Source organism: Bos grunniens, chromosome X, assembly GCF_055505025.1.
Source record: "Bos grunniens cultivar Pamir isolate PY7600 chromosome X, Bosgru_T2T1.0, whole genome shotgun sequence".
NCBI lineage: Eukaryota > Metazoa > Chordata > Mammalia > Artiodactyla > Bovidae > Bos > Bos grunniens.
The window spans coordinates 45,124,237-45,138,911 of record NC_141194.1 but is presented as its reverse complement, the minus strand read 5'-3'; the positions used below and the strand labels follow the sequence as shown (position 1 = coordinate 45,138,911).

The 14,675-nt window shown below is 40.5% G+C and overlaps 1 protein-coding gene across 7 annotated transcripts in view; it reads right to left on the bottom strand.

The window, feature by feature from the left end:
* Positions 1–14,001, bottom strand: part of LOC147340247 (zinc finger X-linked protein ZXDB-like) — a 115,469-nt gene extending 101,468 nt beyond the window's left edge. For 5 of the 7 annotated variants that reach the window (XR_015159910.1, XR_015159911.1, XR_015159912.1 and 2 more), the window contains exon 1: positions 11,337–14,001. Coding sequence is in view for 4 of the 7 variants with exons in the window: in XM_086390059.1 (XP_086246185.1) it covers positions 11,337–13,775 (2,439 nt within the window). In the remaining 3 variants the exon portion in view is untranslated. Of the gene's footprint in view, positions 1–7,438; positions 7,661–11,061; positions 11,229–11,336 lie in introns of those variants that run through there. The other 2 variants (XM_086390063.1, XM_086390060.1) reach the window with 2 other exon arrangements.
* Positions 14,002–14,675: the final 674 nt, after the last annotated feature.

Genomic DNA, 14,675 nt, shown 5'->3' with positions numbered 1-14,675 from the left:
CCAGATGCCAAGATCTTTGTTTTCTGAATGTTGAGTTTTAAGCCAACTTTTTCACTCTCCACTTTCACTTTCATCAAGAGGCTTTTTAGTTCCTCTTCACTTTCTGCTATAAGGGTGGTGTCATCTGCATACTTACATTATCATATGTAAAATAGATAGCCAACTGGAATTTGCTGTATGGCTCAGGAAACTCAAACAGGGTTTCTGTATCCATCTAGAGGGGTGGGTTGGGGAGGGAGATGGAACAGAGGTTCAAAATGGAAATTATATATGTATACCTACGGTTGACTCATGCTGAGGTTTGACAGAAAACAACAAAATTTTGCAAAGCAATTATACTTCAATAAAATTAAATTAAATTAATTTTATAATAAAAAAAATTTATATAAATATAATTTTATAATATGATTGCAAAGCAATTATACTTCAATAAAATTAAGTATACTTCAAATAAATTAAATTAAAAAGAAAATGATGAACTATGGATGGAGGTTCATGACATTGTACAGGAGACAGGAATCAAGACCATCCCCAAGAAATACAAATACAAAAAAGCAAAACAGCTGTCTGAGGAGGCCTTAAAAATAGCTGTGGAAACAAGGGAAGTGAAAAGCAAAGGAGAAAAGAAAAGATATACCATTTGAATGCAGAGTTCCAAAGAATAGCAAGGAGAGACAAGAAAGCCTTCCTCAGTGATTAATGCAAAGAAAGAGAGGAAAACAGTAGAATGGGAAAGACTATGGCACCCCACTCCAGTACTCTTGCCTGGAAAATCGCATGGACGGAGGAGCCTGGTAGGCTTCAGTCCATGGGGTCGCTAAGAGTCGGACACGACTGAGCGACTTCACTTTCAATTTTCACTTTCATCCATTGGAGAAGGAAATGGCAACCCACTCCAGTATTCTTGCCTAGAGAATCCCAAGGATGGGGGAGCCTGGTGGGCTGCCATCTATGGGGTTGCACAGAGTCGGACACGACTGAAGCAACTTAGCAGCAAAGATCTCTTCAAGAAAATTAGAGATACCAAAGGAACATTTCATGCAAAGATGGGCTCAATAAAGACAGAAATGTTAGGGACCTAATAGAAGCAGAAGATATTAAGAAGAGGTGGCAAGAATACACAAAAGAACTGTACAAAAAAGATCTTCACAACCCAGATAATCACGATGGTGTGATCACTCACCTAAAGCCAGACATCCTGGAATGTGAAGTCAAGTGGGCCTTAGGAAGCATCAATACGAACAAAGCTAGTGGATGTGATGGAATTCCAGTTGAGCTATTTCAAATCCTGAAAGATGATGCTGTGAAAGTGCTGCACTCAATATGCCAGCAAATTTGGAAAACTCAGCAGTGGCCACAGGACTGGAAAAGGTCCGTTTTCATTCCAATCCCAAAGAAAGGCAATGCCAAAGAATGCTCAAACTACCACACACTTGCACTCAATTCACACGGTAGTAAAATAAAGCTTAAAATTCTCCAAGCCAGGCTTCAGCAATACATGAACCGTGAACTTCCAGATGTTCAAGCTGGTTTTAGAAAAGGCAGAGGAACCAGAGATCAAATTGCCAACATCCGCTGGATCATGGAAAAAGCAAGAGAGTTCCATAAAAACATCTATTTCTGCTTTATTGACTATGCCAAAGCCTCTGACTGTGTGGATCACAATAAACTGTGGAAAATTCTGAAAGAGATAGGAATACCAGATCACCTGACCTGCCTCTTGAGAAACCTATATGCAGGTCAGGAAGCAACAGTTAGAACTGGACATGGAACAGACTGGTTCCAAATAGGAAAAGGAGTACATCAAGGCTGTATATTGTCACTCTGCTAATTTAACTTATATGCAGAGTACATCATGAGAAAAGCTGGGCTGGAGGAAGCACAAGCTGGAATCAAGATTGCTGGGAGAAATATCAATAACCTCAGATATGCAGGTAACACCACCCTTATGGCAGAAAGTGAAGAAGAACTAAAGAGCCTCTTGATGAAAAGTGAAAGAGGAGAGTGAAAAAGTTGGCTTAAAGCTCAACATTCAGAAAACAAAGACCACGGCATCTGTTCCCATCACTTCATGGGAAATAGACGGGGAAACAGTGAAAACAGTAGCTGACTTTATTTTCCTTGGCTCCAAAATCACTGCAGATTGTGATTGCAGCCATGAAATTAACAGATGCTTGCTCCTTGGAAGGAAAGTTATGACCAACCTAGACAGCATATTAAAAAGTAGAGACATTACTTTTTCAACAAAGGTCTGTCTAGTCAAGGCTATGGTTTTTCCAGTGGTCATGTATGGATGTGAGAGTTGGACTGTGAAGAAAGCTGAGCGCTGAAGAATTGATGCTTTTGAACTGTGGTGTTGGAGAAGACTCTTGAGAGTCCCTTGGACTGCAAGGAGATCCAACCAGTCCATCCTAAAGGAGATCAGTCCTGGGTGTTCATTGGTAGGACTGATGTTGAAGCTGAAACTCCAATACTTTGGCCACCTCATGCGAAGAGCTGACTCATTTGAAAAGACCTTGATGCTGGTAACGGTCAAGGGCAGGAGGAGAAGGGGACAATAGAGGATGAGATGGTAAGATGGCATCACCGACTAAATGCACATGGGTTTGGGTGGACTCCGGGAGTTGGTGATGTCCAGGGAGGCCTGGCATGCCACGGTTCATGGGGTCACAAAGAGTCAGATAAGATGAGCGACTGAACTGAACTGAACTAATTAAAAGTAAAAAAAAAAAAAAAAAAAAAATGCTAAATACCTATGTTGTACACTTGAAACTAACATTATATTGTATGCCAATTATAATTCAATAAAAGTTAAATATATTAAAAGTCAGCAAATTTTTAAAGTCTTATTTTAAGAAAGACTCAATACTGTATATAGAGTCTTCTGAATGTAGACTATGATATGTGGTAAAATATACAAGATTAATCACAAGGATTGATAAAACAAAGTCTGATTTAATAACAGAAAGGAATTTCTGTTTTTCCCAATGAATTTTTCCTTCATTCCTTTCCATATGCCCTCGCCAGGGAAATAGTTTTACATCTGGCCTAGGTTTCTCCATTTTCAAGGTAGCCAAATTACTAAGGTTATAATTGCAAAGACATTAATATTTTAACAATGCTCCAAAGACCTATTGCTTTCTAAGTACATAAACAATGACATAGCCTTGGGAAAGTGAATCTTCAAAGGAAAAAACATAGAAAAACAAGTTTTACTTAATCAACCTTCTGGTAAGTGAGGCAAAAATAACAAATATGACATCCCCTTTGTTCTATTAGTATGTCATGGCATCTGATAACAGTTCTTATTTATATTATTGATAATTAACAATAAAGTAATAATCATAAACTCCAAGGAGCACAGGAACATAAGGTGACTTTAAGGGAGAAAAAAATGTTGCATTTCCTTAGAAACACCAAATGCTATATTTAGTATTAATTAATTCCAATATGAATCAAGAGGAAAAAATATCTATCAGTACACAATCTAAAATTGGAACTATCCTGGAATGAACTTTTACTCTATTCACTGAGTCATTGCCTGAGGAATTTCCACTTCAGCTCTCTGTTTTGGCTAATTCCCCACAAACAGATAGGTAGCCAGCTTCCTTCTTCCACATCCAGCATAATGTTGTTTCATACCACAGTTATCCCTCCATTGTATCAGGTAAACAAGAAAGGTAAATAGAGCCTGCTAAAGATTAACAATTTTGGGGCTTCATTCCAAAGGGAGAGTGCCTAGAGCTGAAATGTCTTTGTTTTTGCTACCATTTGTAATTGTTTTTCATCTCGGAAACACAGTGCTGCTTGCCACTAAAGAGAGTCGTGTTTTGCTACGGTGGACTTTGTTCCCCTTTCCAACTGTGTTATGAAACTGGAACCTATTATACAGAGTGAAGTAAGCCAGAAAGAAAAACACCAATACAGTATACTAACGCATATATATGGAATTTAGAAAGATGGTAACAATAACCCTGTACGAGACAGCAAAAGAGACACTGATGTATAGATCAGTCTTATGGACTCTGTGGGAGAGGGAGAGGGTGGGGAGATTTGGGAGAATGGCATTGAAACATGTATAATATCATGTATGAAATGAGTCGCCAGTCCAGATTCGATGCACAATACTGGATGCTTGGGGCTGGTGCACTGGGACGACCCAGAGGGAGGGCATGGGGAGGGAGGAGGGAGGAGGGTTCAGGATGGGGAACACAGGTATACCTGTGGCGGATTCATTTCGATATTTGGCAAAACTAATACAATATTGTAAAGTTTAAAAATAAAATAAAATTTAAATAAATAAATAAATAAATGCAGTTGTGCTCCTCCTACCAAAAATAAAATAAAATAAAATAAATAAAAATAAAATAAAATAATTCTACTCTAAAAAAAAAAAAGAAATTTTACTTATCTTAGTACTATTATCTATAGTTTTTGCTTTGAAAATGACATTTATTTTATATGATTTCCAGAAGATCACTTTCATATATAATACTACATTCAGGATTCCAGTATAGAATAAATAAAAATAAAGCATAATTTAAAATGTATTTGCCAAAGGATTCCTTATAATTATTTAAGTACCACTCAAAATTTTGTTTAAATTTTAATTTAGGATAGTTTAATCTAATTGCTGTATGCCAAATTAAAGTTTAGATTCTTACAATTTTTTGAAGTACCTTTGATAATTTGTGTATTGAATTTTTCTTATCACAATTTTTACTCCATACTCTAAGAATGACAGCTGCTATTTAAATCTTTATCATTCTAAACTATAACCATTTAGAACTTGACTATATATTATTTTTCATTGCTTGAGTTTTCTTTACTTATATAATAATGTCTGTGAGCATAAGAACAGATTGTCAAATATGTGCTCAAAAATGTTTGTTTGAATGAATTGTTAAAGAACCCACCTGCCAATGCAAGAGATGTAAGAGACACAAGTTCAGTCCATGGGTTAGGAAGATCCCCTGGAGGACAACATGGCAACCCACTCCAGTATTCTTGCCTAGAGAATCCCATGGATAGAGGAACCTGGCAGGCTACAGTCCATAGGTTCACAAAGTCAGACACAACTGAAGCAACTTAGCATGCATGCAAGCTTTTGTTTTAAACTTTATAGTGTCTCACACAGAGTAAGCACTCAGTAATTATCCATTTCTTAAAAAGCTGATAACAGTAAGAGATCTTCCTAAGGGATTCACACTTTCTTAGTGCTCTTAAAATCACTGTCTTGCTTTGTTTAAAATAGTGAATGGTTTTCTGTAGACCAAGTGTTTTTTTCAGGTCTTTGCTTCTTGGAAGAAAAGCTATGACAAAGATGAAAGTGTTAGTCACTCAGTTGTGTCCAACTCTTTGTGACCCCATGGTCTGTCCATAGAATTCTCCAGGCAAGAATACTGGAGTGGATTGCCGTTCCCTTCTCCAGGGGATCTTCCAGACCAAAACTCCCTGGGTTGGGAAGATCCCCTGGAGAAGGAAAAGGCTACCCACTCCAGTATTCTGGCCTGGAGAATTTCATGGACTGTATAGTCCATGGAGTCACAAAGAGTTGGACATACACCAAAACCTTTAAATGTGTGGATCACAACAAACTGTGGAAAATTCTTTAAGAGATGGGAATACCAGACCACCTGACTACCTTCTGAGAAATCTGCATGCAGGTCAAGAAACAACAATTAAAACTGGATATGAAACAACAGACTGGTTCCAAATTGGGAAAGGAGTACATCAAAGCTGTATATTGTCACCCTGTTTATTTAACTTATGTGCAGAGTACATCATGTGAAATGCCAGGCTAGATGAAGTACAAACTGGAATCAGGATTTCCAGGAGAAATATCAATAACCTCAGATATGCAGATGACACCACCCTTATGGCAGAGAGTGAATAGGAACTAAAGAGACACTTGATGAAAGGGAAAGAGGAAAGTGAAAAAGCTTGCTTAAAACTCAACATTCCAAAAACTAAGATCATGGCATTCAGTACCATCATTTCATGGCAAATAGATGGAGGAAACAATGGACACAGTGACAGACTTTATTTTCTTGGGCTCCAAAATCACTGCAGAGGGTGACTGCAGCCATGAAATTAAGATGCTTGCTCCTTGGAAGAAAAGCTATGACTAACCTAGACAGCATATTAAAAAGCAGAGACATTACTTTGCCAACAAAGGTCCATCTACTCAAAGCTATGGTTTTTCCAGTAGTCATGTATGGATGTGAGTGTTTGAATATTAAGCAAGCTGAGTGCCAAAGAATTGATGCTTTTGAACTGTGGTGTTGGCGAAGACTCGAGAGTCCCTTCGACTGCAAGGAGATCAAGCCAGTCAATCGAAAAGGAAATCAGCCCTGAATGTTCATTGGAAGGACTGATGCTGAAGCTGAAGCTCCAATACTTTGCCCACCTGATGTGGAGACCTGACTCCTTAGAAAAGACCCTGATGCTGGGAAAGACTGAAGGCAGGAGAAGGGGACGACAGAGGATGAGATAGTTGAATGGGATCACCAACTCGATGGATATGAATTTGAGCAAGCTCCAGGACTTGGTGGTGGACAGGGAAACCTGGCATGCTGCAGTCGACGGGGTCACAAAGAGTCAGACACGACTGAGCGACTGAACTGAACTGACTGAAATGTTAGCAGAAAATCAGAATGAGATGAAGTGTTCTGTTGATGACAGAACATCAGATGACAAAATTCACCATCAAACAAAATATAATTGCTATGTAATTATTTATGCTACTTTTTCATTCTCTCACTTTTTCTTTGGACTCCATTCCATCTGAGTTATCACCATTATTGGTAAAGGTAACCAAAAAAAAAAAAAAAAGGAGGGGGGGGAAATGCTAGGATATATAAATAAGAGAGGATGTGATCCCTGTGACTTAGTTCCTACACCACATTGTTAGTCACAGAGGGAATCATGAATAAGGAGCCCCAAGGATCACATGGAAGTTAGTTTTGGACAATTCTGGTCCTATCTGTTCTACTATGAGAAAAATATAGGTAAAATTCAATCTAGCAGAGTTTATATTGAGGAACTATTGAAAGTAATGACTACACAGCATCTCTCAATTCTGGAGAATTGATTTATTATATTACTAAGTACTACATAAAACATCTGTTGAATATCCATTGTAGGGAAGAGTATTGTAACAAAAAATTGTCAGACAAGGTAATATAGCACATTTTGATGCAGAGTATTGTGGGAGGGTGTTGTATGAGGTTGAAGACGACTGCAGATATTAATACTCAAAGGCAAACCAGAGTACAGACATTGAATGTAAATCTGAGACTATATGAAGGAGCCAAGAGATATGAAATGGCCCCTGTCTAATCGTGTGTATAACCCACAATATGTATAGTTTATTCAGGGTTTAACTGATTCTTCACTTCTCAATAAATTAAACATGCCCTAAATTAATTTTGTTTCAGTATATATTCCTGAAAACAGTCAATACCCAACATTTTATGTTAATGAAATGTAAGTTTTAGTTTTCAAAAAAATCCTTAAAGCATCATTTCTGATCTTCTGTTCTCTCATAGATGTCTCATATATTCAGTGAGTCACCAAGTTATATGTTTCTCCAATTTAGAAACATCTCCAATCTGTCCTTTTCTGCCACAACTCCAGTCCAAGCCTTCATCACAGAACCCTGAAATTGTTAGAGTCCTAAATGATTTTCCTATTTCCCCTAACCAAATTCACATTGTACATGTCTACTATATTAAACTTTCTATATATTCATCATTTAACTTCTCTTCTTAAACATTAATATTTTCACTGACTCTTAAACATGTCCAGAATAAAGTCCTATCCAGTGTGACTGGTTTTCACAGTTCTTCAGAGATTGGTTCCATATTTGCAGTCTAATCCTAAGACCTAGCACTTATCAAACATGCATCCTGCATTTGAGCTAGTTGTCTTTCCAAGTGTTTTGTGGCCAATTGCATTTCAAATTCTTTTCTTGTGCTTTTTTTTCCTGACTGGAATTTATCTATTTTCTTATCTATGTAATTAAATCTAACCATACATTAAAGCATAGCCATTGCTCCTCCTTTCCTCCAAGCCATTAATTTAATGTCTGAAAACACACTTGCTGATATTGTTCTGATATGAAATATTTAATGTAAATTTGCATTTCCTCTCCAAAATTAAGAAGTAGCTCACATTTTATTCCTCTTATCTGACTCTCTAATACTCTTCTATCTTGTATTTTGTATATAGGCAGTAAATTAGCATGAAATATACAATAAGCTTTTAATGTTACCAAATCAACTTAAATTTGAAAAATATAAAAAATTCATTTGTAATAAGTGTTTTGCTTTTAATATATAGTTGTGTTCTGACAAAGTGCTTGATAACCTGTTCTCTAAATATTCATAACATATTTCACTTTATAAAAAAATTGTTAAGCAAATCTTTAGTTCAGAACCAATAAATTACATAAATTTCAGCTCAGTCTTATATTTCAATCATCACTGTTATCAATAGTTTGAGTGAGCTGCAACCAAATTAGGTTTTATTACCAAATCATCAAGTGGATCTGTTTGATGTCAGTAATTATGAAGGGATTATGGATATTCACAAACAGGGAATTAATCAATGTTTTATCTGGAATCAAGGAATAGTCATAAATACCCTTCTTTTATTTTTCCTGGATAGGAATATGAAGTATTTGATCCAGAGAAAAATGACCCTTATATTCTATCAAGTTTCACTTCTATTACTCAAGGCTTTCAATTATGTAATACTATAGTGAGATCAAGGTAAAAATGTCAAGATAAAAGTATTTCAACTCATGGTGAACACCCTGGGGATGCAAAGCTTTCTATAAAGTATTTTGTTATTAGGATTTCAATTGGCAAAATTTTAATAGATCAAAGACTGAAAAAGCACAAAAAGCAAATGAGATAATATTAAATCATACCCCACTATTCTCTTCTGAATGGCAAATTTATGCCAACACTAACAAAAACATAACCATTATGCTTGTAGTGATACTTCTGACTGTAGTTTCATGCTATTTTCACTGTCAGCTTGGAAAAAAGGTATTGAGTGAGAAATCTTTTCAACAAATTGACTGAAAGAAATCATGTGGGTCAATAAATACAAGATTTTTATCTTCAAGAAAAATAGAGCCTGTCCTTTGACAATGCAACAGAATATAACAAAAGCATATTTTAAGATCATTTTTAATGAGGGATAAAAGAAACAAAATGACAGGATTTTAAAATATCTTTATGATTATATATATTAACAGATGCTTAAGACCTTCCTCTTGGACTTAAGTGATGACAACACATTTCTAAAATGGGCTTAAATTTTTTGAAAGTGCTGAGGGAGAACTGTTAAACGGTTAGAAACAATTACACTCTGACCATTTCTTTGGAGTACAAATTGATGCATACTTTTTGCTTTTTCACTGAATGAGTACAACCAATTTAAAAATTAGACAGCACAGATGCATTTCAAGATGGCAAATTATAAAGTGCACTGCCAAAGTGCTACAGTAATTGTTATCGACAAACGTACATACAAACAGTACTGGATTAGAATGCTTCAGAGCAATAGTGTTTGCTAGCAGAATTACACAGTAAAAAAAAAAAAAAAAAAATAGAAAAATAAAAAACTACATGTCTCACTAAAACCTTACATAAAATATGCCCATTATTATTTGATTCATATACAAACACTCTGACCTCTAATTCCAGAAAATAATTTCTTAATTCAGACTTGCAGTAAATATTGGGACTGAAAAATGGGCCATGTCCTGAATGGTTGAGAGATGGTGACCATGAAAAAAACTTACCTAATTCAAAAAAACAGAGATCATGGCAAGGAATGTAGTGCACATGTGAGAGAATAGAGAGGGAGCAGAGCTGGCAGAAGATAACAGACATCAATTATGGTGGAACAGAACAAGTGGTTATAAACAAAAGTTACCATGAAACTCTGAAGAGTAGAATGAAAGTTGATGTGCATACATACATACACACACATAGACACACACACACACACACAGACATGAGTTAGGTAAATATTAATAAGACTTATAGTTGCAACTTTGCCACAATTATCTCAAAATATTGTGAGGATCAAATATAACAGTTGTGAAAGTGCTACATAAACTATAAAATTCTATGCTCAGGTAAGACAGATAATATTTACTCAAAATGCAAAGTAAATCTCTCATTCCAACTCTGGAAGAAGGCAAACAATGAACTCTCTGGAGCACAGAGGGAAGAAAATCTTACTCTGGTCCATTTCCAGATTTTCTTGGAACCACAGGCTTTCTCGTCACTCTACAAGACAGCTTTGAAGGCAGAGCAAAGACACTGTCCTGGTCTATTGAACAGGTTGGCAAACTCACAGAATTGTGTTGTAAAAATTCCTTAATCTGTGGGAGACAGAGATTCCCTTTTCTGTTTGTTAACCTGCATTAAACATCATTGCCTGAACAAGCATGATGTTAAATTATGCTAATTGTTTCTCTTTGAAGAAGGGAATGAGAGGGCAGAAAAGGTCATAAAATTTCACTAAAGCATGCCAAAGTACAAAACATTTTCCCTCCAAACCTAACTAATAGGATAGAAAAGGAAGTCTACAATGCATCAGGTATGTGTAAATTACAATGAAGTCATGACACCTAGGGAAATAAGGGTTAGTAAGAGAAAATGACTTATTTAAGGCCACTTTTTCAACACCACAAAGTCAATATTTCTGACTCTGAGTCATATCAAACACTTGGCACTTTCGCCAACACAGCCTTCCATCAAAAAAAAAAAAAAAGAGGCTAGAAAGATAAAAATGTAAAAAGAGCTAACCCAGACTTTCAGCTTTCTTTTTAAAGCGCTACCACTAGATTTTAGAGATATTTTGGCACTGCAAAAATTTTCCACTAAAATTTTAAAGTTAAACACCAGTTCTATGCATTCAGATCATTAACTCTCAGTGCACTTTTCCTTACATAAGCAGCATATGCAGTTGTTAATCATTGTAAAAGGTCCTAAAATTTTCAAGAAAGAGCACAAACTCAAGAAAATAGAGCTAAAATGACCACATGAACAATCTATTCAAACCACCTCATCTCATAAATAAGGAAATTAAGGCTCAGATAGGATAAGTGACTTGTTCAAGGTCACACAACCCGCAAGTTCCAGACCCAAGATCAGGATTTAAATCTCCAAACTTGCAGCCCAGGGCTCTGTTCTCCTTCAGACCTATAAGAAATGACTGTATTTAAGCATTCAGTCCAGAATATTCTCAAAATTGAGTGTCATCAATAAAAGTAAGCCATGTGGCAGGAATGAACAGAATTTAGTTCATACCAAAAATGAGCTGCCAGTCACTGTGATAAGATCTGTTTCTTTCTGAGACCCATGGTTTCCTGCTGGATTGGAGAATCCAAACTGGGTTTCTTCCTCCTGTGCAAAGAAGTCAGAGTCAGGATGTACATTCCATTCCGTTTTGGTTGGTGGCAGTAGTTCTGAGACACTGTTTTCACAAAGGGTGCTTGAAGGAGTCAGAGCATCTGTGTCTACTGTTAGCTTACTGCTAGGGATCAAAGCTTGGGGCTCTTGACTCGAGTTTTTCAAAGCCAAAGAGCTCAGAGATGCCAACGGCCCTGCACTTAGACTTGAGACATCATCCATATCTAAGGGACCCTGCTGAAAACCTGCTGCTGTCGTTCCAAAGAAGAGTGAGGTATCCAAACTTTGAGGAAGGTCACTGGTGGCCATCAAGGCCTGAGGGTCCACTGCCTGCCCTAAGGAATTATTATTATTAGCAGGGAGGTTTCCTGCCAGAGTTGAGTTCACAGAAGCCACATCAATAGTCAAGATCCCAGAGTTCACCAATGCCGTGTCCAGTACTGCAGCAGAACTATTATTACCAGGCACATCAGAGAAGAGAGACACAAGCTCAGCATCACTGAGGTCACTCTGCCCCTGGCTGGTAAGTTCACTGCTGGGTGTAAGAGAATTTGCAGCTTCCAGCTGAGCTAAGAGATCCTGGCGCAGGTTGTGCCTTTTGGCCATGTGGGTCTTCATGCTGTGCTTGGATGTGAAGAGTTTATTACAAGTGGCGACTGGGCATCGGCTTTTCCAAGTGTCCACATCCTGCAAGTGTTTCTTGGAGTGAATGTAGAGACTACTGCGAGCAGAGAACCTGGCACAGCAACCTTCCACCGGGCACACAAAAGGCTTCGTGCCCAGGTGGGTTATGCTGTGGCCTTTCAGATGTTCAGCCCTTGTGAAAGATTTCCCACACCCTTCCACCGGGCACATGAACCTCCGGTCATCGTCGTGCTTCCGTTTGTGCCTTAGGAGTTTGGACATGCTAGTGAAGTTCCAGCCACAGCCCTCAAAGTCACAAAGGAACGGTCTCTCACCAGTGTGGCTCCGAAGGTGAATTTTCAGCCTACAAGCCTTGTCATACTGTTTACTGCAGCCAGGAAAGGAACAGGAAAAGAGTTCCTGTTCCCTGAAGTGGGCGCGGTTATGGGAAAACAGGGCACTCACTGTGATAAATGTCTTCTTGCAGCCGGAAAACGCACACTGGTAGGGCCTCTCAGGCTCGAAGTGGCTGCGCTGGTGGGCGCTGAGCTTGGCCTGTGTGGGGAAGGTCTCCTCACACACCTCACATTTGAATGAGTTCTCCTGCTCGTGGCCCTTCATGTGTGCTTTGAGGTTATACACGGTGGTGAAGCTCTTGCCACAGCCCTCTGCTGGGCAGCCGAAGGGCCTCAGTTTGTCGTGTGACTGCAGATGCCTCTTGAGCTTGTAGGAGGTGGTGAAGGTCCACCCACAACCACCCAGGGGGCACTTGAAGGGCCGCTGGCCCTGGCTGCTGCTGTGTGTCAGCAGGTGCACCTTCAGCTGGTGCTTCTTTGCAAAGGTTTGTCCGCACTGCACCTCAGGACACAGGTACAGCAACACGCCCTGGCCTGGGCCTGGCGGCCCGCGGGGGCTCTCAACAGCCGCCGGGCCCTCCTCCTCCTCCTTGTGAGCTGGGGCAGGCGCAGGTTCTGCCCGCTCCGCCAGCAGGAGGTCGGGCGGCAGCTCGGGACAATCTCCAGACTCCGCGGTGTGTGGGATCCCAGCTTGCGGGGCGACCAGACCCCTGGGCTGCGGGGCAGGGGCGACCCCAGGCGCCCAGGCCGGCGGTGGGGGCGTGGCCAGAGTGAGAATGCCATTCTCCAAGCTCAACAGTAGGTTTTGGTTGTGAATGGTGACTGTGCCTGCGAAGGCCGTGGCAGGGCCCAGGCCTGGAGCGGGGATCGGGGCCAAGGCCGGGACTGGGGCGGGGATAGCCGACAGGCAGCTGGGGCCCAGCGCAGGGCGGCCCTCGGGGTTCGCGCCGCTTTCGCCCCCCAGGAGCCTTGGGCCCAGCCCGGCCTCCTCCCTCCACACGGGCCCTGCGGCCTGGCCAGCGCCCGCGGTTTCTACGTCTCCACCCACCGGGTCCAGCAGCACCAGGAAGAAGTCATCGCCGCCGCTCCCGCCGCCGCTGCCACAGCCGGTAGCGTGATCGGGCCTCAGCGCCAAAGGGCTCGGGCCCGGGCCTGGGCACGAGGAAGCCGCGCTGGCCTCCTCACGCCGCCGCCCGGGCCCGCCATCTTGAGGGCCACGGAGCAGCAGGAGGCGGCGCGCCGGGGCCTGACCGGCCCGCAAGTTAGCACCTCCGCGGATCCGGCCGCCACCCTCGGGGCTGCCAGCCCCGCCGGTTTGTCGCATCCCGCGAGCCGGGAGCAGCCTCGGGATTTCCATCTCTTCGTCTGTGAAGCTCCCCTGGAACCAGAGCCGCGGAGGAGGTGCGACCCCGCCCCCTGCCGCGGGCCCGAACACGTTCCTGAAAGGGAAAAAAAAAAAAAATGTACTGCGCAGAAACAGGCCCTATCAGATATTAAAACGTGTTGAACGCCACCGTGATTTAAATATTCTTGTACAGGGTCTCTAGAACAGAATAAAACGCCCAGGGGCAGAGCCTCGTATACATAAACAAGTTCCACTGTTAATATTAGTAGGAAATCAAGGAGGTTTTCAGAGATACAAGGGAAATGGCAGTTCACTTCAGTAAAAAGTGCTGAAATGACTACCTTAGGTATCTATCTACTAAATGACAATATAAACTGGAACCTCACGGTATGTACCAAAATAAACACATACACCCCAGTCCCTCCCAGTGCTAAGCATGGTAGTTAGCACTTACCATGTGTTAAACACTGTGTATTGGATGGATGGCTGGCTGGATTGATAGGTGACAGAAAATTCCTGAGAGAATACACTATGGAAAAGGATGTCTTTTTAAAAATTTTCCTGGAAACTTCCATATTCAGAACTGTCTTGAGCAATGTCCTCAGGAAAATTTGTCCCATAGTTAAATTTTTCGTCCTGCTGTTGCAGAGACTATAATGAGTAAGAGGTGGGGTCAAAGCAGATTAGCACTGTTGAGCCTAGAAATGCAAGGCCTGGAGGATGAAGTAGTTTATATTGAAATCTGGAAGACCAAACCTCCTCCTGGGTTCTCCCTATAAGGTGCACAACCTAAACCAACTCTTCGATCTTCCAGCTTTGGGTACACCATGGTAAATTTCATGTCCAATCTCACAGCATGATGAGTGCATTCCTCAGCTTACTCTAGATTCTCCAGTACGTGGAGGTCTCTGG